This window comes from Pan paniscus, chromosome 15, assembly GCF_029289425.2.
Source record: "Pan paniscus chromosome 15, NHGRI_mPanPan1-v2.0_pri, whole genome shotgun sequence".
Classification (NCBI taxonomy): domain Eukaryota; kingdom Metazoa; phylum Chordata; class Mammalia; order Primates; family Hominidae; genus Pan; species Pan paniscus.
The window spans coordinates 52,816,589-52,844,290 of NC_073264.2; the positions used below are offsets into that span (position 1 = coordinate 52,816,589).

Consider the following 27,702-nt stretch of genomic DNA (forward strand, 5'->3'; position numbering starts at 1 on the left):
GTGGGATAATATGCAAGGGATAATATTCTAGGCAGAGGGAACAGCATGGTCAAAAGCATAGAAGTATGAAAGCAAGACTTGTTCAGGGATCTGTGAGGAAAAGAACTGCAGTAATTCAGAACATGAATTGGAAAATACTCACACTGAGGAGGAATGGGACCCGATGGTGAAGGATTACTGTGCTTTAGTGTTAGGTGTTGTCCTGTGGATGTGCTGAAACTGTTAAAGAATGTGAGCAATGGTGGGATATGTATGATCAGATATGCAATTTAAGAGGTCACCCTGGCAGCATTGTGGGGGATGGCTTTAAGGAATGAGACAAGACAGAGAACATTTAAAAATTTAGGTGAGAACACAGTGAGGTTGTATAGTAGAGAAGAAAGCTGTTAAAAAGGCTAGACAAAAGGAAGGATTTTTTTTTCTTACTAAGATTATATAAAAATATACACACATGTGTATAGATGTATATATTTGCTATATATAATGCATACTATATATGTATGATGCATATTATATATAATATATATTATGCATACTATATATGTATGATGCATATTATATATAATATATTATGCATACTATATATGTATGATGCATATTATATATAATATATATTATGCATATATGTAATGCATATGTAGCATATATATAGAGAGAACAAATAATACAGAGAGAGCAAATAATTTTCCCAACCTTTCAGTCATTGAGGATCACTTTCATTTGTTGTTTCCCCCACCTTCCTTAGGCTTAATGTTTGGAAAGATTGTCTGTCAAAACAAATTAAATCATTTGTTTTCTTTTTTTTTTTTTTTTTGCTTTGGCATGTAAAGCTAAGTGTGCTATCAAAATAAGTGCCTGAAAATAATACTAACATTACTTAAGTGAAAGATCTTTTAATTTCCCTTGAGATATTATTGTGGGAAAATATGCCATTTCTATCAGGCTTTTTGAGATATTTGAAGATCCCCATCACTTCTTTTATGGGCTTCATTGTAATAGTTGATTAACAGAATTATGCTTATTACTGTTCAGTTTAGGAAGGATGTACCAGACCTGTGCTTTGGAGAAATATGTTTTTAATCTCTAATGTAAGACAAGTGATAATTTCATTTTCCCAAGTACCTATTATCATTAGCCTTTGCTTTCCCTCTGTAATCAAATAAATAGCGTGAGTATGGTGGTAGCAGAAAATAATGCCAAAAAAGAAGGGGGAAGGGTTGAGTCCAAACAGCACAGGGTGCAAAACCTCGGTTAAAGCTAGAGAAGGCGATTCATTGGTTGAGTTAACAAAGAACAAAACTTTGAAAAACAGTCCGTGGTGTACGATGCTGTGTGCCATCCAAGCGAGTCTTGTTGGAAGCCTCTCAGGGTACTGAAGAAAAGCCTTATATTTCAGGAGAAGGCTCTGTAACCAGGCTTCTCATCTGTTCAGTCTGAGTTTGCATGGGGCAGCAGCACAGGCCCAGGCCTCTCCACTAGGGCCCTTATCTGTATTACTTCCCACCCTTGCAATTCTTTCTTCTCCCCAGAACATACATGCCGTTAACCTCCCTTCATGGAATCTTTCCTGAATGCCATGCTCCTCCCAGTTCTCAGCCTTTTCTCAAATCCCACAGCCTTCATTTTACTGCACAGTTTAGCATTTAATTTAAGATGTAGTTGCATTACTTCCTATTGTTTCTACTCTATTAATTTTGACTCTTGAAAGAGTATAAACTGTCTAAGGGCTAAAATTTAGAAATGGTGTTGAGAGACAAATATGTATGAACTACACTTTAACAAGTGCTAGAGTTCTCAAATACCAGTTGGTTTATGCTTATTCATTGACTAACAGAATACTTATGATCTTTTTCTTGCTTTTTTTTCCTCTTTGATTTAGCAGCTTTCTTTATTCCTGCTAGTCCTATTCTAAAATTATATAGTGAAAGGGTAATTTTTGGCTATAGTGGGTATTTGTGATTTAGGGGATGATGTGCTCAATAAACGTTTATTATTATTGATGTTATTTTTTATATACTATGATTTACTAATCTGTTCCTGTCTTTTCCCTGTTTAGATTTTTCTCATTTTTTACTTTGATAAATAACACTTTAGTGAGTACTTTTGTTCAGAAATGTTGAATGCTTTGTTTGAATTATTTCTTATCCATTCGCTGCAAGTGGGATTATTGGGTGAAAAGGTATGAACATCTCTATGACTCTTACTACAAAAAAAGCCAAATTGGTTGCAGTGATTTATAATGCTAACCACAGCTTATGATTCGATTTCACTAATTTTTCTCTTTATTGCAATAGAAAGTTCTTTGCTGGTCTTTTTATATTCTCCCTTTTCTATAGCTGAGTACTAGCCACATAATGTTTTTCATTAGAGTATGATGAGCATTACTTGGCACCAATGCAAGTCCACTTTAATTGGAAGGTTCTTTTTTTGTTCCTAACCCCGAGGTTAACCTCATTGGTTAAATACAGAAGTTAAATAATCTGTTAGCTGCCAACAGGAGAAAAACACCATTTATTTAGATTTCAAGATATGATAAAATAGCATAGATAGTGACCACTACATGTTTCCAAACAACAGTGCTTCCACTTGCTTTCCATGATATGAAGCCAGTTATGTTTCTTGCTAGTAAATACAGTAACACATACTGTATATCAAGCTCTATTCAAAGTGCTTCACATATGAGTAACCCATTTAATAAACTTCACATGAATCTCAATTCAAAGGTGAGCAAAATTGATTCAAAGAAGTACAGAGACTTGCCTAAGGGTACCCAGGTGGGAAGTATCCGAGCTTGGGTTCATACCCAAGCTGTTTGGCTCCAGAGTCCAAGCTCTTAACAGCCTGTTATACTGCCTACTGCCATACAGTATTTCCTCTTTCAAAACTTAGCCTTTCTGTTGATTCAACAACTAGCCTGCATTTCAAGTGACATACACAGGCACTTACAATTGTATAGTATAATAATGTTACAGTCAGATTACAGTTTCTTATCTTGCATTTGGTAATTAGCCTAATGGTTTTCCCCTTACCAAATTTATAAAATATGCTTCAAATTAAAGCTGTTTTTTACTAAAATTGCTATGATTACACTGTTTACTGATCAATTTTCAAATTACATATCAACCATGCTTTCCAGTTATTTTGTTTGCAGTAAAAGCATTTTTTTACAGCTACTCTAATTTGTTACAAATGTACAATACAATAAAAGCATATTCAGCGTGATTCTGTAAAACACATTGTGGTCTTTAATAAGAGGACTATTCACCCACACATTAGTATGCAAGATGAGATATTCCTTTGTTGCTGAAAATTACTGTTATTAATTGCCCAATATGCTTTGTTTGCCTTAAATGAATTTTGCATTATTTCCATAAATTATTTACTGTGTTAGTGATTTATTTTGAATTATTTTCTACTTATATATTCCCTGTAAGTGGGATTATTGGGTGAAATAATAATTTACTATTATTTTAACCCAACCACCTAAATTTTTCAGCTACTCAGATTTTATCCCCCATCTTCTTGGTCTTCTCTGCTTACGGTGAATAGTGACTATTCTCCTGTTCTTGGATTGGAGAGAAACTTTAAAACTTAGAGCAGTTTTTTTTTTTTTTTTAAGTAAAGTAAATATCAATGTTGGTATAGCCAGAGATAGGAAACAGTGAATTAATGAATGAATGTATCAAGCAGTCAGTCAGCTTCTTGTTTGGATTATCTGTATTAGAGAGGACTTACTCTGTTGCAAGTGGCAGAATTAACATAATTAGCTTGAGATAACTTGCTGGCTCACTATATGAGAATTTCTATGGATGGTTTCTGGCTTCAGATAGCTAGATGCAGCAGTTCAAATGATGCAATCAGGATTCTTTCTGAGCTTCTCTTTCCTCTGTGATGATGTCCTTCTCAGGAGATTTCTTACCTTGTGGCATCAAAGATGATTGCCAGCAACTCCAGGCTCATATTATTTTCACAAAGAGCAATACAAAAAGAAGAGCAGCTCTCTCCTTCCCAGCGTTTATATCACACATTTCATGGAGGAATTCTGGTTTTGCTTGGGTTACATGTTCAGCATTTAGACCAAGCACTGTGGTTGGAGAATGAACCCTGTTTGGCCAGCTCTGAGTTACATCCCTCTCCTACATCACCCCCATCAGCCAGGGTGGGGACAACACACTGTGATCAATAGCCCCACTGGAAAGATGGTGCCAGGCAGACTAAAACAGATGTCCTCTACCTTCCATTCTTTCGTCAGCCAGCACACATTTCAACCCATACACCCATATGCACTGTCTTTCAGTACATAAAATTTCGAAGGAGTAACCACTTAATATAATGCCACTTTTCCATTTACAACCAACAATACGCTTAACTTCCCTACCCAAAAGTAGACTTCTTAAAGTTTAGCTCATTTGCTACATCTGGCTCTGAGGCCTAGATCTCTGTATGAGTGTATTTTTATTAATCAGTTGTAGATATTCCTTCTCATGACCTGGCAACTCATGACTAGTTTTTATTCTTTTTGTTTTTGAGACAGAGCCTTGCTCTGTTGCTCAGGCTGGAGTGCTGTGGCACAGTCATTGCTCACTGCAGCAATGACTTGAGCCCATCTCCTGGGCTCAAGTGATCCTCCTGCCTCAGCCTCCTGAGTAGCTAGGACTACAGGCATGTGCCACCATGCTCAGCTATTTTTTTTTAAAACTTTTTTAGTAGAAATGGGGTCTCGCTGTGTTTCCCAGACTTGTCTCCAACTCCTAACCTCAAGAAATTTTCCTGCCTCAGCCTCTCAAGGTGCTGGGATTACAGATGTGCGTCACTGTGCCTGGCTTTGACTCTTATTTTAATGAACAATCTTTCCCACCCAAATAACCTGATAGCTAATACTTATATCCATTATCTCATTTAACCCTTCCAATAATCTTAGGTGGCCAATACTACAGATGTTACAGATGAAGAATCAGATTTAGAGATCAGGTAACTTACCGAAGGTCACACAGCAGGTGTTGTGGAATCCAGATTAAGATCCAGATTTGACTGATTTGAGAAAGGGTTATTTAACCCTTAAATCTATCTTCTTAATCAGTAATCTGTTTGTATTGTCTCTAAACATGAGGTTAAGCCATATCAAAGGTGATCTTAGCCTTTCCACAGTGCCTCATTTATCCACCAGAGCAATGGTTGGAAGGTAGGAAAGAGACGGCAACAAAGAATCTGATGTTCTTTCCAGAGTATTTGGCTCCAGATGGTTGATAGATGTCAACTACTTTCTTTATAGGTAAAATGGTAACTGTAAAACAGGCCATGAAACAGAGTGTTCAGTTTACCTCTCACCTTAAGTGAGAAAAGTAAATCTGTGGCTCCTAAATGTTTTGTTTTGTTTTTAAATAAATAAATGACCCTTAAAAACAAAACCCTCATAGTACAGAGTATGCAAGCAAATTAAAAATTAGGTGTCAGTTGTTTCCAGGTCAGATTTTATATTTTCAGGTACTGTTATCAAAATAAAGGACTCTTCAGGAACAAGCAGGTGGGGATTGTGGAAGTGTATTTATGTGAGAAGTTTGGCTGTATACTGCACTAAATATTTAAGTTTTAAGAAGTTAAACTTCAAAGCTATTCCAAAGCCAGAGGCCACACACATTCAAGAGGTTGAAAATTGTCTTTAAAGTTCAAGCCAGATTTCTGAGTTTAGCACTCAGTTGCTAATCTTTAGCTGGAAAATATGTATTTAGTAAGAATTGTATTATTAAATAAAAAACAGCTGGATGGTAAAAAGTAGCCCATAGTGTCTCTATATGGAAACCTGTGGAGCGCTAGTTCTCAACCATGGGTAATTTTGCCCCCAGAGAACATTCTGGAATGTCTGAGGGCATTTGGGATTGTTACAACTGATGGGAGAGGGGCTCCTGGCAGCTAGTGAGTAGAGGCCAGGGCTGCTACTGAACATCCTACAATGTACAGGACAGCCCCCCACCAAAAAGAATATTTGGCCCAAAATGTCAGTAGTGGCAAGTTTAAAAAACCCTTCAGTAGAATCTTCATGTATAGGAAGCCAAACAGCTAACATTTAATGAGCATATACTATGTGCCTGTCATTGGAGATTAAGCAAAATATGTAGCTAGTGAAGTGACCCTCCTCTGAGAAGAGCTGAGTAGAGGAGACAGACAACTGAGGAGTACTTACAAGGAGTATTGCACAAGTAGATTATCCACACAAGGAAAAACTTCTTACTGAGCATGAGTTAGTCACAGAGCCAGACCAGATCCAGGGAGAGGGGAAATAGATCCCACCTCTGAATGGGAAGCATGAGAGTGAGTTTGCAGGTTTCCTTAACATACCATAAGTACCTAACAGTGCCTGGAACATGGTAAGTTTGTAGTAAATGCTAGCTATCATTAGCACTATTATTTTGCCTTTTCTGAACAGTAAGTGAGTCTTGGCAAGGAAAACTCTTGCCTGGGATAGATGGATGGATGGACAGATGGAAGGAAATTACATCTCTTTCTTCATTTAGATGTTTCCTTAGATATTGACTCATTAGAGATGCTTCCCTTGATTACCCTATATGAAATAGCATCCAAACCACAACCATATCTCCATCAACTCTATCAAGTACTCTGGGCTTATTTTTCTTCATAGTGCATATCACCATCTATATCATGTGCTTATTGTCTGTTTCTATTAGAGCAGGGTATTTTTGTTAGTGCTGTTAGTGTACTCAGCACATACAGCAACATTTGGCAGACAGTAGGTGTTGAATGAAAGAATGAACAAAAACAGAACTCATTTTACTAAAGACATTTTGATATCACTTTTGGGATAGGATACTATACATTAAAGATGATACAGTTTATTCCAGAATGATCTTAGCTACAGTATTCATAGCACAGTATTTGTGTACTTAATACTCTTATCCATTATATCTTCCTTTGAGGTTGGCATGAGAGTTGCCCATCAGAGTATGTGTGCTCTTAGAAATCGGGACAATATTATCGTTTTAAGCTTCTTGGCAGTGTGATATGTCCTTAACTAGATGGTGAACTCATAGGTGGAGGGGGAGTATCTAATGCTTTTGTATTCTGCTTTTCAGCAAATAAATATTACCGTACTGTGTGTGTAACATGAGCTATATAAATGTGTGATGATTAAATTAGAAGATAGGATCCTCTACAATCCAGTTTTCCAAGATAAATTTTTGCCTTGTTTTTGTTAGGTGATGAAGATACCATATTGACTGTTGATACATGCCTACTTAGTCATGCTTCGCTTACAGTAATCTTAACAAATTACCAGCTTTTTACTTTTTTAGAGACAGTCCTAGAATTGAAAATCCTCCTTTGCCTACATTCAAAATGAGACTATATTATGTGGGTAGGAAACTTCTGGTGACCTACTTTTAATTTTAAAATTAAAAAAAATACTTACCTTAGTTTTAGCTTCAGAAAACAGTTGCAAAGGTGGTATAGAGAGTTTCTGTATACCACAGCGGCACCCAGTTTCCCCTGTTGCTAACATCTTACATGATTATGGTATATTTGTCACAACTAACAAATCAGTATTGATACATTATAACAAAACTGCATACTTTTAGGGGTAGTGACCCAGTTTTAAAGCTTATTTCCCACAATTTGTTAAAAATGACAATCAGTATTGAATGCCCATGGGTGGTGGCTTCCTGATTCTTAAAAGAAATGGAGTAATTTTGTAACCATTGGGACTTATCAGGAAATAAGGAGCTTATAATAATGTTCACTTAAAGTTCCAGTGGGGGAATTGTATAGCTTAACATATTGTTTTTATAAGTTGGATATTAATAAATAAAGAGGCTGGGTGGGGTTTGGTCACTATTAAAACTGATTTTTTTTTTGTTCCCTGGAAAATATGTTACTACCACATGGTCTACCCTTCGAAGATAATAGATCCTAAGATCATTGGGCAGGAAAGGGTTGCCCTGTAGTAAGAAATGTGTCCTCCTGGGACTGAGTTGAGATTCAGTTTAGGACACAAAATAAGTAGCCAATGGCTGTTGTGAGGCTGACTTCTAGAATTCAAATTGGTATAAATTTAATCTAATTCTTTTCCCCAGGACTGCCCAATTTAAGATTAAGTTTTATACTGGCGCATATTAGAGATATGGCTATTTTGCCATTTCAGTGGAGCCTTTTAATCAGCTTTAATGCTGTCTTGGGTAAAGTAAAAACTTAAACTCTTTCTTTAAGGGCTTTTCTAGTTTGCCATCCTCAAAGCAGAAAAAGCAGCAGTGAAGCAGTGCTGCTTCATATCGACTCTGCTTTTATTAAATTTGCTTCAATAATCCTCTTCCAGTCATCTTTTGTGCTGCATATTTGAGCCATAAAATAAGCAAAAATTGTACCCAAATGAAAATTTCAAGTTATTTTAATGAAGCTCTGGAAACATCCCACAGCTCAGAAGATATTTTTTTCTAGTTTATTTTTTAAATTCTGAAAAGTAGGTCAGTAGACATACCCTGCTTTAATTGGTTTAATTAGAAGTGAAAAATTATAGGACTAATTCAATTTGAAGTATAGATTTAAATAAGAATTACACTGGGATGAATATTACTTAAGGGTTTGAATTTAAGATGCATTTAATCAAAGCTTATAATTTCTTCTTGAAAAGATTTATATTGCAAAAAGGAAGACTAAGTGTTGGAATATATCAATATATAGGGGAAAATTTTGTCATGAAATATAATATTTGATAAAATCATTTTAGAATTGTATCTCTAAATGGTATGCCTAAGAATATTTTTCTACAGGACCTTAATAGATATGCCTTGGGGGAAAAAAGTATTGTGTGCTCACGTAAGTTTGAGATATACTGCATTAAATATAAGAAGTTGCCTGCAGCACTTCTCAGAGCCTTTAACACTTTCTGATTTCTAAGAGAGGACATATATAGGGTACAGTACTTTGCAAACCTATTTATCCCTGTACCACCTAGTAACATTTTTCAGGAAAATGTTTTGAGCACACAAATTTGACCTGTTTTAGGAATTCATACCTTTGACAATGTTGAGGACCTTTTTTTTTCTATTATAAAGATGATGTGATATTCACATATATTACTTTTTCCCAATTCTCTATCTTTAAGATATTTTTCCAATGTATTGTATTCAACCCTCTGCTCAGTCCCTTCCTTCTGCTAACTAAAGTGGTGGTTTCCATCTGTTGCTACACATCAGAAATACCTAGCTCTGACCCTGGAGATTCTGTATGAATAGAAATGCCAGAATACCTGCTCAGGATTCTGTGTTCATTACAAACACCCAGGTGATTCTGATGCAGCCAACCCTGGTCCTCCAACTGATGCTTTGGAATTGTTGAAGGAAAAGCATGCGTGGTTTTTTTTTCAAGATGGATGAGTAGCTTGGGGCATAGTTTGTGGTCCTAGAACACATGGGTTAACCATCCATCCTAGTGAGAACGATAGCACAGGCCTCCGATGACCCCGTGAGGTGATGTTCTGGCTATAACCTAACATGAGATGATTATTATTCTTTAAGAAAAGCAGAATACTTCTAAATGGGCTTTTAGCCACCTTCCTAATAATGAAGTACCATATATATGATTACCATTTGTTTTAGTTTCAAGTAATTCCCTTGTAAATGATGTTTTATTTATTCTTTAAGAAGAATACTAGATTATATTTTCTAAATGTGCCAAGTATCTAAGAATATATTCTTTCCCCTCCTGCTGATAAGAGTTATACATTTAACCTTAAGCAAATTGGCCAAGATTCTATTTCATTTATGCTTTGATTTATGTGAGTATTAATGTATTTTCTGTGAAAATTGTATGGTTATATATACTCTCCACCTAGTAAAACAGTTCCATATTCCTGGAAATAGTCTTTTACATCCTACAAATGTAGCTGGAAAGGAATAATATGAATACTAATGGTTTGACAGACAACTAGTCTTGACTTGTCTTGGTTGAATAGTGTTCTATTAGCAACAATATATGAAATACTAGACACACCCATTAAAAGTAGAAAATACCCACTACTGTTTTAAAATTATTCTGCAAGATCTCATTAATGCAATGAGACATAAAACAGAAATAATGGGTGTAATTATTGAAAATTGGAGATAAAATTTCTATTACTTGCAAACAAAATTCTCTATGTCAAAAACCTGATAAGTTAAACAATACAGTTAATATGTTTAATAGAACTAATTAGATATGAGGCATCCAAAATCCATTTTTTCTATACAAACATGGTTTGATATATACAGTCTTGTAATGGAAAAACCAAGTATGCATTATTAGGTTAAAGAAGCAGGAGAGACAGAGCTATAAAAACTAAGAAGAATGTTGTAAGGAGGGCTTAATAACCAGGATAAATGTCGTAGAGAGATCAATTAAAGTGATGGCCTAGAGATCACGGGCTTCCTTTGGCAGAGCCATGTTGGTGAAGTGAAGGAAGTGTAAGCCAGACCACAATGGTTGAAGAATGAATGTAATGTAAGAGCCAAGACATTTATTTGAGTTTGATAGTTACGAAAAAGAACGAGAATTTTCTTATTGCTGTTGTTTTTGTCATTTCGTGTTCAAAACCCTTTATCTCCCATGTGGGACTGAAAACTCCTCCAAGACAGGATCTCTGTTTCTGTGAGGCCTGTAGTACTTAGTACATCCTTGAATGTGTGAGGCTCTCATTGGTTATAAGTTTAATTCCTGACTGTGGATGAAAGCTTTAAAACTTTGTGGGCAAAATACAGAATGAATTTCAGTGAGTTCCCATGTATTAAATAAGGTGGTGCTGGCTGGAGATATGCTGTCCCTGTGCCCACAATAGTAGTGGTGCTGTGCTCATCTTCTTGACCCGCTCTTCACAGTCTTCACCGCCTTTCTTCAGGAGTCTCCCCTTTGGCTTTTTCACAGCTATGAAACCCACGTAGTCGAACACCATGATGCTTCTCCTGCAGGGCGTGTGATGAGGACGCGAGCTTGGCTTTGGAGTGCTGGGAACCTGAGGAATTGCCAAGGACCCAGAGCCCAGCCCTGACCACCAGAGTGCCCAAAACACAATGAACAAATTGAATTTTCATAACAACAGAGTCATGCAAGACCGCCGCAGTGTGTGCATTTTCCTTCCCAATGATGAATCTCTGAACATCATCATAAATGTGAGTAGATCCAGTTTTAGAAATGTCTAAATATTGTGTTTTCACCAGTGGCCACATTCAACTTATGACTTGATTAAGGGTGAAATGTTTACAGAATTAGGGCAGTAATCATGTGGCAGAATTGAGTTGTCAAATAGTCCATACATACATTAACTTAGCTTTGTGGCTTGTGTGCAGCTGCCTTCGACATTCTCTCACCTAGGTTAGAATTAGAGGACTGTGGTTACTATATTGAAAAACAAACATTTGCTATTTTTAAACTTTTGATCGAAATATAACTTTTATTGAAGTATATGAATTTATGTCTTAAATGCTTAGAGTTGTCACCCACACACATGAAATTGTAATCATCGCTATTAGGTTGGTGCAAAAGTAATTGTGGCTTTCACCATTGAAAGTAATATCAAAGACTACAATTACTTTTGCACCAACCTAGATAGTTTTTTTTGTTTTTGTTTTTTTGCTTTTTGAGACAGAGTCTCACTCTGTCACCCAGGCTGGAGTGTAGTGGCATGATCTCAGCTCACTGCAACCTCCGCCTCCTGGGTTCAAGCGATTCTCCTGCCTCAGCCTGCCGAGTAGCTGGGATTACTGGCACGCACCACCACGCCCGGGTAATTTTTTATATTTTAGCAGCGACAGGGTTTCACCATATTGGCCAGGCTGGTCTCGAACTCCTGACCTCAGGTGATGCGCCTCGGCCTCCCATAGTGCTGGGATTACAGGCGTGAGCCACCGTGCCCAGCCTTAGATAGCTTTTTAATATGCATCTTGATTTTATCTTAAGAGTAGCCAAAATCTAGCCAATTTCCAGGACTAGGTGCGTAGGCTGAACATTTGAGCACTAAGCTGTTGCTTATGGTTTGTGAGTCATAGTCAACTTGCTTAGATAACGTGAACATTGAGGAATGTGATTTTTTTAAATTTAAAAAAATTGAGTTATAATTTACATACTGCAAAGTATAGAAACCTTATGTGTGCAGCTCAATGAATGTTTACAATTGTATACATCCATGTAACCATCACTGTTTGAGATATAAAACATTTCCAGCACCCTAGAAAGATCCTTTGTGACCCCTCCTAGTCAATATCCTTCACCTAAAGGGTAAAAACTATTCTGATCTCTTGTCACCAAAGTTTTGCTTGTTTCTTAACTTCATGAAGCTGAAGTTATGTGATATATTCTCTTCTGGCTTCTTTTACTCAACATTTGTCCTGTGAAATTTATTCATGTGAATCCATGTGACAGTAATTCTTTCTTTTACATTGTTGTGTGATATTCCATTGTACGAATACACCGAATCTATTCATCTACTGTTGATGGATAGATATTGAGTTGTTTTAAGTTTTGGGCTATTGTAAAACTGTTATGAACATGTTATGTGTATGCACATGTAGAAATATTTCTTGGTTTATACTGAAGAGTAATTGTGAATCATAGGTTACACTATGTTTAGCCTTGGTAGAGACTGCCAAACAATTTTATGGTAATCAGTGTCATGCCTAACATTTTTCAACCCCTCTCTGTGTTATCAACTTTCATACTGTTTCTTTCATAGATTGTATTCTGATGGAATTAGAGGAAAAAATTGCCTTAGTGCATGACTTGAATTAGTTTCCTATATGTTACTATATTTTTATTTATTTATTTTGATTTTGATTTTTTTTTTTTTTTGAGACAGAGTCTTTCTCTGCTGTCCAGGCTGCAGTGCAGTGGTACAATCTTGGCTCACTGCAGTCTCTGCCTTCCAGGTTCAAGCGATTCTCCTGCCTCAGCCTCCCGAGTAGCTGGGACTACAGGTGCCTGCCACCACACCTGGCTAATTTTTGTAATTTTAGTAGAGATGGGGTTTCACCATGTTGGCCAGGCTGGTCTCGAACTCCTGACCTCAAGTGATCTGTCTGCCTCAGCCTCCCAAAGTGCTAGGATTACAGGCGTGAGCCATTGCGCCTGGCTATGTTACTATATTTTTAATCCAATTGCTATATAAAAGAATATTTCTAAAGATTATGCTGAAATATATATGACATTTAAATAACTTCATTAAAAAGTTTAGCTAAGAAAAGTTTCTGCTTATTGCTATAGTCATTTTGGCTTTATTCTGACAATCAACCCCATTTCTTAATTTACTGCTGTATCCTCATTTTTGCTTCTAGGGATTGTCTGAGGATCCAACAGGCCTGCCTATTGGATGAACTTTGTCATCTTTTGGGCAGAATTTCCAATGATTAGCTACATTGCTGCTCAGGGTGACTGAAATTGTTTTTGGATGTGTGAAGTGGTGGGCTAGTATTTTGACAGCATTTGGTTTTTTAAACTGAATAAAAATCGACAATGTATCTCTTTTTTCAGTGGGGGCACTAGCAATATAAGTTATAATTGAATCCTACTTACATATGTGAATATTTTGTTTTACTTTTTATACAGTTATATAAAAGATATCCAATAATTTTTAAAAATATACATAATCTAGGACATATAGCATAAGCACTTAAGAAACTTCTCTCACTTTCATTTGTCTTTTTACGTGGTGCAATGTGTGTGTATGTGTGTGTGTACACACACAAGCAGGTTGTGGAACAACACCTTACCACATTTAAGTGAAGGGAAGGCTAATCTGACTTAGTGAAGAATACTGAAAGCTGACTATAATTTTCAAATAAATTAATTTATACTAAAATCTCAGCTGAGGAAGATAGTTATAGAGAACAGACTGGAAGATAGCCAGTTCATTTGTTCCTATGGATCAGTGGTTTTGAAACTTGAATGTATATCAGAATTATTTGGAGCAGCTTACTAATATTCAGATTGTGTAGTCTATGGCCATACTACCCTGAATGTTGCCTGATCTCATGTGATCTCAAAAGCTAGGCAGGGTCGGGCCTGGATAGTACTTGGATGAGAGAAATGCCGATGTAGTGAGTCTGAGGCAGGATGCAAGGATCTGCATTTCATAAGATGCCCTAAATAGATGCTATAGATACTCTAAAATTTGAGCGAAACAGGCAAAGATCTATGTGCCAGCACCACCTAGTTTCTTTCACTCTCTGGAATTCTGGTTACTCGATTGTGTTTCAACTTGCCCAGTACCTGGTACCTAGTGGGTACTGAATTTGTATTAGCTTCATTTCTGTCTTCCCTCTATAGAATAATCGAAGAGTAGTATGGAAGTGAAAACACGTGGATATACTTAAAACACACAGACCTGAATTCAAATCTCATATCTGAATGACTTTGGGAAAGTTAATTATACCTCTTCCAGCCTCAACATCTTCACCTTTAAAATGAGAATAACACTTACGCTGCAGGGTGATTGTGAGAATTTAGGATTAACACTCAGCATAATTTCTGATGCATATATAATAGCTGCTATTATCATTTTAATCCCTAGGCAGAGATAAATTATACTTTTTCAACTCTTCTCTTTTACAGTGTTAGTATGATAATCTCTCTAACATGGTTAGGACTATGATCATGGACTGTGAGGTCATATATCACGATTAAGGTGGGTTTTGGAGTCACAGGTACCTGGGTTAAAATCCCTACTCCACAACTTTGCAATCTAGGGCAAATTTTCTAGTTGTTTTGTTTTGTTGCTTTGGTTTCCTCATTTGTGAAGTAGGGATAATCTTACCCTATGCACAGGGACATTGCAAGGATTTAAAGATGTCACATGCATGAAGTATTTAGTGAAGTGCCTGGCATATGTGAATTGCTCAGTAAGTGAACCCTTGAATGTCAATTTACTTTTTATTTCCTTGAACTGTTTGTTCATTTCATTAGTGTACTCTGTTAATAAACCAAGATGAAGAGTCTGAATCCCATGTAGGCCTGCAAGATTTCTTATTTCAGGGCAGGTCTAAGGTAGGACACAAGCATGTAGACTCACTATGCCCAAACTCCTCTCTAGTGAGCGGTTGGACCAAAGAAGGGACTAGGTTACGTAGGATGGAGGCTTCCCCACTACCAGAAAAACAATTCATGGCTGCCAAGAGGCCCTCCCTTTTTACAAAGTGTTATCTTTGTGTTCAGAAAATAGCAGTCAATGTGTATAGAGTTTGAGTGTAATAAATTAACTGTAGCAAAAACGATTTTATTAACTAATTTTTTCATAATTTCTCTCTCTATAACAGTGAAAGTTTGTTCCCTGACAGGTGTGGTTGATAGAATGTTGCCTTTTTGCATATGGAATAAATTTAGTGTTTTGGTCATTCTGAATTCCCTGTGAGTTGCATTAATAGAAGCTATTTTAAATGATTTTAATCATCAGGCAAATATGGAAGCTTTGGACAATTTCGGAAGTAAAACCATTGTAAATGTAGGAGCCATAAAGATTTGAGTGAAGTGATTGTGGCCACGAGCTTGTATGTCTTCACTAAGACTAAGCAATTCTTTTTTTCTAGAGTATATTTTAAACATTCCTGCACAATAACAAACCATTAACATTTAGGATCACATGCTATTTTAATTTAAAAGTCCATATAGAGGCTGGGTGAGGTGGCTAACACCTGTAATCCCAGCATTTTGGGTGGCTGAGGCAGGAGAATCATTTGAGGTTAGGAGATTGAGACCAGGCTGGGCAACATAGTGAGACCCCTGTCTCTACATAAAATTTAAAAATTAGCCAGGCATGGTGGCACTGCCTGTGGTCCTAGCTACTTGGAAGGCAGAGGTAGCAGGATTGCTTTGGCCTGAGAGGTTGAGGCTGCAATGAGTTGTGATTGTGCCACTGCACTCCAGGTTGGGCAACGGAGTGAGACCTTGTCTCAAGGGAAAAAAAAAATAGTCCATATAGAGTATATTTTTAGATAAAGCTTTAATTCTTATTCTTAATACCTCATACTATATAGCACTTTTTAACATTCCCATTGCTCCTGAAGATTAAAGAACTTGAGAAATTTTACAGTCAGCTAAAATGTAGCCTTAAAGACTCATAATATGCAAATACAGAAAACTCAAGCTTATTTTCACAGCAGGCAAGACTTCAGAGCCATGGCCTTATTTAATTATAGTTTTTGAATAAGAGCCCTGCTTACTTGATATTTGTTAAAGAGCTTTGCCAGTAGGCTTCAAATACTTGATTTAAACTAGCAGAACAATAATTAATGTATGGGCTGTATGGAGGAAATATATAACGTTATTTGGTCTATAGTCACACAAGGTTAAAATTTCCTATACATTTAGTTTGTGGTTTGGAATTTTAACTTCTTATGGCATTTTATCTTGGCTGCCTTGTACCCAACGTTTTTAAATACAGTCAAACTAAGGATTAAAGGTGCTGTAAACAACATGACATTTTAAGTCACAAATTTGTAGTATATAGTTCAACTTAAGAATTTTATGTGATATTTGATGTGTTCTCCTCTTATCATTGTTTAAGTTTATTTGTAAAGTAGAATTACGATGATAATGGAACTCAAAATCCAGAGGCCTTTTAAAGTGAATGTTGGAAATGACATAGGACTTCTATAGGACAGAAATCTAGAATGTCAGGTGATTCAACCTAGCTGTACACAAAGAGAATGATAATGATTCCCCATTGGCAAATGTGTTCTCCAATGGTGTTGGTGGGTGGGTTTGCATTTATACAGTTTTCCTAAAATGCTGAATGGCATATTTATAAAATGGTTTGCTCAGTAATTCAGGGAGTGGTCTTGATCTCTAGTCATGGAACAGAATGAAGGTGAGGAGGAGCCCACAGGGAATCAGATTCCTGGCTTTCATTCATCGAACATTTACTGAGTGCCTACTATACATCCTGAATGTAAAATAAGACACTGTCCCTGCATGAGTTCCTGGTACTTCCAAGCAGCTCACTTGGTGCTACTTTGGTCTTAAATATCTTCTGCTCTTTCCAGTGGGTAAGATACTTTAGGTTGGTTGCTATTTAATAATGAATGTGGAAAAGAGCAGTAAACCCATTCTTCTTACTGCAGTCGGAATTATCACCAGTTCTGAATTGTTTGACTTTCAAATTTCAAGGGATCTTGGCATGTCTTTATTTTCCTAATCTGAGTTTCATATTAAGGTATGATAAAGTCATTAATTCAGAGTTAATTTTTAGAATTTATAATAACTTAAACTCATTGTCATTATCATTGAAAAAAAGGATTTGAAAGCAGATAGTACTAATAAAAGGGGAGAATGCCATATGTAATGCATATAGGTAAAATGATAAACTGTCATGTTACAATATTTTAATATATATATTTAATAATTAAAGTATTTTAATACACAAATAAGCTGTGAGTTGCTGCCTTTGCCACTATTAGTGATATGACTTTAAGCTTTCTGAGTTTTATTTTCAGAAAATAAATTGACCTGGGTGGTTTCTTAAACTCTGTCCAAACTCTAATAAACCTTGATGATTCTGAAGTCAACAAGATAGAATCAGCAGAATTACTGTCCTCCATAATACTACTTTAAACATTTGAGAAAGCATTATTATGAGATAATAATTATTATTTGTAATAATAATACAAATATTATTTGTATGAATTATTATTTATAATAATAATATTGAGAAAGAGAATTGTATCTTTTAAAGACTATCAGTTAACTTTTGACTTGTCAGAATAACTTATTGCCAGAGTTCCAAATTAATATGGCTTTGTGATTGAATTATACTAAGACTCAGAAAAGGAATCTGGTTTAGGCACTAAAAATATATTAGACAAAATAACAAGTGATAAATTAAAAGCTAGGCAGGCTGGGCATGGTGTCTCATCCCTGTAATCCCAGCACTTTGGGAGGCCAAGGTGGGAGGATTGCTTGAGGTCAGGAGTTTTAAGACCAGCCCAGGCAACATAGTGAGAGACCCTGTCTCTACAAAAAAAAAAAAAAAAAAAAAAAAAAGTCGGTTGAGACTCTGTCTTTAAAAAAAAGTCTAGACCAACTCGTTGTACAGTAGATGAGTTTTTGGGGTAGACTATTAGGAGGAAAGCTTTCCTTGAAAAGATACTTGCCCTGAGTAGACGTCCCTCAAAAGAAAATATACACATGACCAATAGGCTTATGAAAAAATGCTCAGCATCACTAAATAGCAGGGAAATGTGACATCTCACACCTGTTAGAATGGCTATTATCAAAAAGACAAAAGATAGCAAGTGTTGACGAGGATGTTCAGAAAAGGGAACCCTTGTACACTGTTGCTGGGAATGTAAATTAGTACAGACATTATGGAAAGCAGTATGGGGGTTCCTCAAAATATTGAACATAGTACAACCATATGATCCGGGAACCCCATTCCTGGGTATGTACCCAAAGGAGATGAAATCATTATGTCAAAGAGACATCTGCACTCCCATGTATACTGCAGTATTATTCATAACAGTCAAGGTATGGAATCAACCTAAGTGTGCACCAGTGGATAAATGGATAAAGAAAATGTGGCACATACACACAGTGGAACACAATACAGCCTTTAAAAAGAAGGAAATCATGTCATTTGCAATAACGGATGAACCTGGAGGATGTTAGGTTTAATGAAATAAGCCAGGCATAGAAAGACAAACCCTGCATAATCTAAAAAAGTCTGACTCAGGGAAGCAGAGAATAGAATGATGGTTACCTGAGACTGAGGAGTTAGGGGGACTGGGAAGATATTAGTAAAAAAATACAGTATTTCAGTTAGGAGGAATAAGTTCAAGAGATTTGTTGTACAACGTGGTGACTGTAGTTAATGATGATGTATACTTGAAAATGCTAAGAATAAATTTTAAGTGTTCTCACCACAAAAAGATACCTATGTGACATAATGCATATGTTAGTCTGATTTATTCATTCCACAGTATATACATATATCAAAACATTATGTTGTATACCATAAATATATACAATTTTATTAGTCAATTAAAAAAACAAATGAATAAAAATTTTTTAAAAAACATACTTGCCAAATAAATATTTTTAGTAATCTGAGTAGGCTATGCTGCTTACTTTCTGAAACTCATTTATCATTTATCATGCACCATGGTTTCAGAGCTTTGTCCATGTATGGTAAGATCTGTGAGTCTTGTACTTTATTACCATGTTGTAAAAACTGGTACTGTGATCATCATTACTGAAACACAACCCCAGGTTAAAGTGATTTGGATAAAGCAGCAGTTGTTTTCTACTGTCAGCTTGTCCTTTCAAGGAATATATTTACGATGCATTAAATTGCCTGATTGTGGCTCCCTGGGTGGACTTAGTTGAATTGTTATTTTACGTCATGCCTTTTTCCCCTACAGGTTAAGATTCTGTGTCACCAGTTGCTGGTCCAGGTTTGTGACCTGCTCAGGCTAAAGGACTGCCACCTCTTTGGACTCAGTGTTATACAAAGTAAGTCTTAGAGCCCTCTCTGATGGATTTAGCCAACTATCCCTGAGGAAATGACATCTTATAGCTATAACTTAAATTGGGCCTATTGTTATAAAACTGTGATTGTCAAAATACCCATGGACTGATTTTCCTTTTTAGTGTAGGTGTAGTATTTAATTTTTTAATCTCAATTTCTATGTATTTTTTACAATATTTAGGATTTTAGGCATTTATTTATTATAGTTTGAACTTAAAAATTGATTCCTCTTTGGGAATCTAGATTCTATGTGTTTGCTCTTCCATGTTTTAATGAAGCAAGCTTGATTTTTGTTTCCTTGCATTCAGGGAGCAGCTGGAATACTTAGGAAAGTAATTTAATTTGTTTTATAATTTTTGACATTAAACTGACTTCTCTTTTCAAGTTATCTTGCTATTAACTATATAGTATCACAAAGTAATTATTAATTTAATCTTATTTTTTATTTTTCTCTCTTACCCCTTCTCTTTTTTCCAGTCAGACTATATGACTTGGAAATATCGGGTCAGTTTCTTCTATATTCTTTATGAGGAGAAGATTTTTAAGTAAAGGACTTCATATAAGCTTTCTTCTCTCATAACACCTTAGTTAGAGTTAAATTTCTGGGACTTCTCTAAAGCCATTTATTATAAGCTTTCTTCCTTCAAATGATATTTTTAAATTTCTCTAATTTAGTCTTCTATATATCTTTGCTCATTTTGTCAAGAAGAGTTCTTTTTGGTGCGGTGTATTTAATTCTAATTCTTGAATATGGTTTATTTTCTACTGCTGGAATTGGTTTAAATTTCAAGGCTTAAGATATCTTGGAAATCTGGTCAATACAATAATAAGTTTACACCTGCCAAGTTGGAAAGGATGTCAGTATAAAGTTGGTCAGCTGATAAACAAGGCCCCTTTCCCCCAAAATGTAGACCGTTTTCAGTTGCCTTTTTAGGAGAGGCTAAAGAGCATGGAGCCAGGGACCTTGTAAACATCAGGACCTTGTGAATCAGCCATTTGCTCTTCAGTTTCTTCCTGTGGTAGTTAAAACAATAAAACATAGTTGCTAAGCTCCATCCTTGTGTTAGTGCATACTTCAGTCGTTCTTTCAGGGAAGAGTCTGAGAGCCATAAGAGGCTCTATAGATTCTAAGTAACTTTTAGTATGCCATGCTCAAAGTTAATTCTTCTTACAACAACTACTGCTAGATCCTTATTGTTCAACAAATAAGTCCAATAAAACCAGTTTATAGCTTCCTTAGGTTTCAAAATAATTTTTAAGATGTCCTTTTAAAAAAAGAGATAGTAGTATGGTGAAAGAACATTGAAACAAGAATTGGTTGACCTGGTTCTAATTCCGGTTCCACCCCTAACTAGCAGTGTGGCTTTGGACATGCCACTTGACTTCTCTCAATGTCAGTTTTTTCGCGTCAAATGGAAATTACTACTCCACCAGCTTTGCAGGATTAATGTGCTTTGAGAATTCTTAAGGTATAAAGCTCTGGTCAGATTGTAGGTGGCAGAGGTATAGTGGCAGTTTAAAAATATATATATGTACTATTATGGTGAACAGTCTTAATTCTATTCATTATGTTGCTTCTTTAGGTGGGAACTCAAGCCAAACACAAATCAGTTTCGACAGGAAGATTGTCTGGTCTTGTTTATTTCATGTTTAATCAGTGATATGAGAGATGGGAGATAGTGTTAGTTGACCTAATAACTGGATTTAAGTAGCATTCCTTTTTTTGTCTCTGGGATCTCTTTTCTAACCCTTTCATTAAAATTGGTTAACTTAATGTCATTTATAACCAACGAGTAACTTTACCCTTCCTATTTTCTTCTGGCATTTTTCCAGTCAAGTCCCAGTATTCAGCTTGGAGTCAAAGTGTAGCAAAGTGTGCACATCTTTGGAGTAGTCAAAGAGACACACTTCCAGAACAGGTACATTTTTATGCAGAGCTTTCCGTGAAGATGTCTCCTTAGTGATAGTTAGAATAAAAGGAATTTAAAAAAGACTTGAAACTTTGTACAATATAGGAATGCCAAAGACTTCTTTTGTGAAATAACTCTCTCTTTTAAAAGATTATCTTTGGGAAATATGAAAACGTTTGTTTTCTACCAGCTTCTTTTCACGTGTTTAGATCACTTTAACATAGGTTTTAGCAGTCTTATTTTCTGTTCACCTTATGAGCATCATCCCCTGGAAGGGATGTTTTGGCATCCATACTTGTTTTTCATAAAATGTTTCTTCTCTTTTCCATGAAATTGATCCCAAAGGCAGTGCGAGTAAGGGTTTATCATTTTGTCATGCTGTGTTTTGCTGTGTGTGGAACACAGAGAAGAAATAGTCTTAAAGATTAGTCTTCACAAAATGTGGGTCAGACTTCTCACTTGGAAATGAGCTGATACCGTGTTTTCTAATTTCTTACATAGCAATTAAGATAGTGTTTCTGCCCTGCTTTATTATTTTGTACCTATAAGAGCAGTCTTCTTTGAGCTGAACAAAAGCATGTTTTCCTAAGACTAACACCCACAGTGTTAGAAGTTAGATTATAAGTCATAATGACCCTAGAAACTAAGAAAAAGCAGAAGTTGGAATCTAAGATTTCTTCTAAATATTATATACTTTAATAGTATGTGTTCTGTATTGCAAAAGCAAAATAATTCACAAGTATCTCATTAATGTCTAGTTCACAGAACCTTTTGTCTTCTAGTATCTCTTTGGGTTTTCTAATATCTGAATTCAGACTACATTCACAAGTCTTGAGGCTTTAAAAGAAACTTGTTTCTTTCTATATTTTTTTTCTTTTAAAAATCCTTTCTTTAGCATGTCGTCTCCTTTTTTTTTAATGTACAGATAATGAACATGTGTATATGGAGTTGTCACAAAAGCTTTACAAATACTGTCCAAAAGAATGGAAGAAAGAGGCCAGCAAGGTACGACAATACGAAGTCACTTGGGTGAGATTACATTTATGAGCAAAATTATTTTGATTTTTTTTAAAAATGTTTATTTTAGCTGTTATACATTAGAAGAAAACTGTAAGCAATACTTTATGTACTATACTATATTTTCTACTTTATCTACTAAGTTATATATAGTATATATATAGTGTATATATATACACTTTAGAACTTATAATTTTCTTTTCCCATTTTCTATATATGCTGAGTATATATATAGTAGTATATATACTTAGTAGTATATATATATAGTAATATGTATAGTAGTATATATATAGTAGTATATATACTTAGCATATATAGAAAATGGGAAAATAAAATTATAAGTTCTAAAATGTATATATATATACTTAGTATATATAGAAAATGGGAAAAGAAAATTATAAGTTCTAAAGTGTATATATATACTTAGTATATATAGTAGAAAATATAGTATAGTATATAAAGTATATATAGTATATATACTTAGTATATATAAAAAATGGGAAAAGAAAATTATAAGTTCTAAAGTGTCACATTAATCAAGTATTAATAGCTTATAGAAAATAATAAATAGAATCTGGATTATCTGTTAAATAATGTTGGATAATAACTTTAGTAATCTTGGAATAATGCTTTTAAATGAAAAGTATGGAAAAATTATTTGCTCTTCTTTTTTGGCTATGCTAGGTGTCAAAATTGCTGTTCTAGAAGTTATTACTAATTTTTAAATCTACTTTTACTGTACTTGCATTTGATGCTTTGTCCATTCATTGTACTGGTGCTTTATTTCACAAACATTAATTTCATTTACATGAGAGAACATTAATAGGGAATTCACCTCGTGTTTCCAGAACCTCCCTGGTAAGTCAGGAATAGTAATCCTAGATCCTCTAATTTGTATTTAAGAAGTCTTGGAGTAAACTAGAAGGCTACTTCAAAGCCAGCTGCAAAGTAAAGAACATGAATGTCTAAATAAACAAACAGCATATTAGAATTTGGTATGTGGAATGTCAGAGGAACAAGAGAACATTTGTAATAAGGAGCAAATGGTCACCACAGGGAACAGAGCTGAGCGAGGAGCTGGGTCTCAGCTAGAAATTTCCACTAGCATTTATTTTTATCTTCCCTTATGTTGTCATTGGCATTACAGTGAATGAAAATCAGATAGAAGGATGGTGCCCTGTTTCGCTTTATAACTTCCTAATTGTATATGAACCTGGTATCTATATAGGACAACTGTCTACCTACTACAAGCCCCTACTCATTATAAGTAAATAAAACCTATCAGTGATCAAAAAGTATCTTGCAAATAATTGTATTTTGGTTGCTTTTGAAACCCATTTTCAAAGTAACTAGAAATAGCTTGATTTTTGTGTGTGCTTTTGTTTCTAGGGTATCGACCAATTTGGGCCTCCTATGATCATCCACTTCCGTGTGCAGTACTATGTGGAAAATGGCAGATTGATCAGGTAAGAGGACAGGGGGTGATTCTAAACGCTTTTTTTTCCCCCATAGCACTTTTTCTAACATACCAAATAAGTTACGTGTGTTTATTCTTTGTCTTCACCTTTAGGTTATAAACTCTGTAGGAACAGCAATTTTTTTCTTTTTAATATTTTGTACGCTGGTATATCCTCAGTCCCTAAAACAGAGATACAATAGGCATTCAGTAAATATTTGTTAAATGAAGGAATGTTAGACTATTGATAAAAATATTAACAGTATCATTGGCCCACATTTTCTCCACTCCACGTTTTCATAACCAAATCAGTCTCCAAAAAGATACTTATTTCAAGAAGAAACTAGCACTTTTGTAAAGAGTGAGGAGGTTGATTAAAAGATTATGTTCTTTTCCAGTGGTAAGGTGGGAGTGGGTCAGAGGCAGGAACTCTCCTATAAAAGTGGATGGGTGTTTATATAATCGGTTTTCTTTCCATGTTTGGGGTCTTGTTTATATTCTTGGCAGTAGCCTTAAAACCAAGATTAAGCCCAGTGAAGCTATCCTATCAGAATCTTAGATGCAATTTGACAAGGGCAGGTAATTGATTCTTTTTCTGGAGGTGTGTGCATGAACAGTAGTAGGCTCAGGATGCAAATTCAGAATTCACCATTTCAGAAGCTCAGTCTGTATAGGAGGATTCAGTGCTAGAAAACTTTCAGAAGTGATTTCTTGGCCGATAGAAAATACTAGAAATATGAACTCTGTTTTGCTTATATATTTTTAAACTTTGAGAAGTTCCTTGTGAAAGAAACAAAATACATTTGGCTAGTGAGTTATATGTAAAATTAGCTCTTGATATTTTTATCAATGCCAGATGCAAATTAAAAAGTAAAAAAATTAGCCCATAAGGATTTTTTTTAAAAAGGCGAAGACACTTTATTAGTTATTCTTAGTTTACATACAATTTTTACTTATTTTACCTGGTAAGTGTGGCATGACCTGGAAAGAAGGAATATATATATTTAACAAATAGTTAACCCCCTGGGGCTAAGTTTTAATGCATCCCTATACTTCTGCCCCTTTTTCCCAGGCATGAACCAGTCCAAACCATCTGTGGTTGGCATTATAAACAAAAGTGCTCTGAAAAGTACTCTGTCCTAAGGGGGGAAAATTTACATAAATGCTTTATTTTTAAGCTCTTTCTACTTAACCATGGTCTTAGTTTAAATAAACCCATATGTGTTTATTGTTATCTGCTAATGACATCAGCTATGAATCTCAGGTAAACATTCAACCTGAAATAATGTAGAGGCAAATGAGCTCATTAAAATATGTACACACACATTTTTACTTTGATCACAAAAGCATCCTATTTGCCAGTAAATATTTTTTGGAGCTTTTACCATGTTTTCCCCAGTCAGCATTTCTTAACGTATTTAATGGTGACTGTATTTATTTCTGATCTCAAGAGATTGTAATGAGTGCTCTGTTAGTATTTCCTTTTTTGGGGAGTATAATAATTGTCGTGACATGTGCCTGTAAAAACATAACAGTAATGTAACATTCACTTCAAAAAAATCCCCAAAAAAAGATTTAAGGAAAGCGTTCATTGCATTTCTTCTTGGAGAAGTTTAAAAGACGGAAAAGAAACCTTTGTTAAGCAAATTTTTTTCCAGAAGAGTATATATGCAAATACTTATAAAGGGCCTTAGAGTATTTGTAGTGTGTTCAGTTAAAAAATAATAAAAAGAACAGCAAAACACTGAAGCAGGATTGCTCCTCAGATTTTTCCTTATTTATGTCACGTGTGCAGCATCATTGTAGCAAAATTAGTACAGACAACACATGTCTAGCTTCTATTCTAATACTTGTTCAGTGAAATATTTACCATTTTAGAGTGGAATGATTCAGACCTTTTTCTTCTCTGAACGAATCAAATGCTGTAAGCCTTAGGAAACGTTATTTTTATTGTCTGGATAGTCTGACTTGGGGTTCTGACCCCCTGCAACCTCAGTGAGGCAGCTATCAGATATTAGCTACAACCGCTTCCTTTTCAGTGAGGTGGGAGGGAGGAGCAGAATCAGAAGGGTTCCTGTCACCAGATGGAGAGAAGGATTTGGGTTCTGTTTACATGTCATTGGATTGTTCCATCAAAATGTGAGTTCTGTTTTCTTTTATTTTTCTAGTGACAGAGCAGCAAGATACTATTATTACTGGCACCTGAGAAAACAAGTTCTTCATTCTCAGTGTGTGCTCCGAGAGGAGGCCTACTTCCTGCTGGCAGCCTTTGCCCTGCAGGCTGATCTTGGGAACTTCAAAAGGAATAAGCACTATGGAAAATACTTCGAGCCAGAGGCTTACTTCCCATCTTGGGTAAGCACTGTTTTCAAATTCGAAAGAGTGTTTTCTCTCGGCATTTCTAGTTCGTAGTGTTGCTACTCATACTCTTTAAGAAATGGGAACACAGATGTTCTGTGGCCAAATTCTTTGTGATGCCCAGATATTTAATGCTTAAGAACGTGGTGCACATCATGTCTTCATGTACTTAGTCTGCTTATGGTGAATGGGGTAGAGAATTGCCATCCATCCTGATAATACGGTGGAGCTTGGAATTTACCAGCCTCCTTTCCGCATTGACATGCCCTTGACCTTCTTGCCTACTCTTACCGAAGCAGTATTTTCTCCCTTTGAAGGCAGAAAAACATAACTCTTTAAAAAGTAAGATTATTCCTCGCTTTCCTTTGCTGCGAGAACAAGTATGTCACCTTCTGGCTCCGGCCTCCATGTCCTCCACTCTCAGGGGAGGAACTAACCCCTTCTTTCAACAAGAAAATGTGGGTTGTTCCAACGTGAACTGTCTCAGCTGCGCTTTCTCCACTCCACCCGGTCTGTTTCTCTTCCCATCCTTCCTCCATGTCTATGCTGTATTTTCTGTCTGTCTTCTGTATCATTAGCCCCTCCCCAAAGTAACTCTTCTTCAGTGAGAACATGCAAAACATGTTTGGTTCTCACTCACCCATCCTTGAGAAAGAAAGTGGGGAGGGAAAGAAGAGCTACTACTCTTGCCTTTCCTTCTCAGTAAAGCGTCTTGAAGAGGTAGTGTGTATTTGATTTTTTCAGCTTCTTTACTTCCCACAAGTGTTCCTCAAGCCATTTCCATCTGCCTTCTTTCCCCATCAGTCCACTCACGGTGCTGCCTGTTAGGTTGCTTTATATCAATATAGTAAAGAAGTAAAAAATTAAATATGCACTACTTTTGCTTTATATTGACACCAGTTGCTTTATATTAACATATCCAGCAGACTCTTTTCACTAAATTTTGCTGCTGTACCTGACACTTAACTACTCACATCTTGGGAGATCTCATCCAAATTAATGCTTTTAACGATCACCTACGTGAAGGCAAGTCCCAAATCTGTTTTTTTCCCCTATATCCATAAGGTAGCTGTTTACCCATAGGCCGTTCAAACTCAAGATGTCCTAAATCAAATTCATTTTCTTGCCACCTCATTTCTACGTATTCCTACCTCTGAGTACGTGGGAGTCATACGGAACTCTGCCTTATCACCATTCCTTCTCCCTGTCCTGTCCCATCAACTGCAACACCTTGTAATGTCTGTGCTTGAATACCAATCACCCAGCTTAAGAAATAAAATTATCTTCTATTTTTATTGCCATTAGCCTTCCTAAATGTCCATTGCCTCCTCTCCCTGTCTTAGCTCCTACTGTTTCTAGGTTCGTGTTCTTAGCAGCACTGTTGCAGAAACTTGTCCCTGCTTCGGTCTTTACTCCACAGCTTGCAGATGAGATGATTTTGCTTCTGACTTAAACTTTCAGGGCCTCCTCTG

At 35.8% G+C, this 27,702-nt stretch overlaps 1 protein-coding gene across 10 annotated transcripts in view; it reads left to right on the top strand.

Annotated features, from left to right (window-relative positions):
• FRMD6 (FERM domain containing 6) overlaps positions 1-27,702 on the top strand; it is a 366,574-nt gene that overhangs the window by 314,245 nt on the left and 24,627 nt on the right. For 5 of the 10 annotated variants that reach the window (XM_063596208.1, XM_055097578.2, XM_003831719.5 and 2 more), the window contains 5 exons: positions 10,906-11,150; positions 19,383-19,473; positions 22,325-22,428; positions 23,806-23,882; positions 26,041-26,227. In XM_063596208.1, the coding sequence (XP_063452278.1) occupies positions 11,052-11,150; positions 19,383-19,473; positions 22,325-22,428; positions 23,806-23,882; positions 26,041-26,227 (558 nt within the window). In that variant the 5' untranslated portion in view covers positions 10,906-11,051. The remainder of the gene's footprint in view (positions 1-10,905; positions 11,151-19,382; positions 19,474-22,324; positions 22,429-23,805; positions 23,883-26,040; positions 26,228-27,702) is intronic. The other 5 variants (XM_003831718.4, XM_063596209.1, XM_055097581.2 and 2 more) reach the window with 3 other exon arrangements.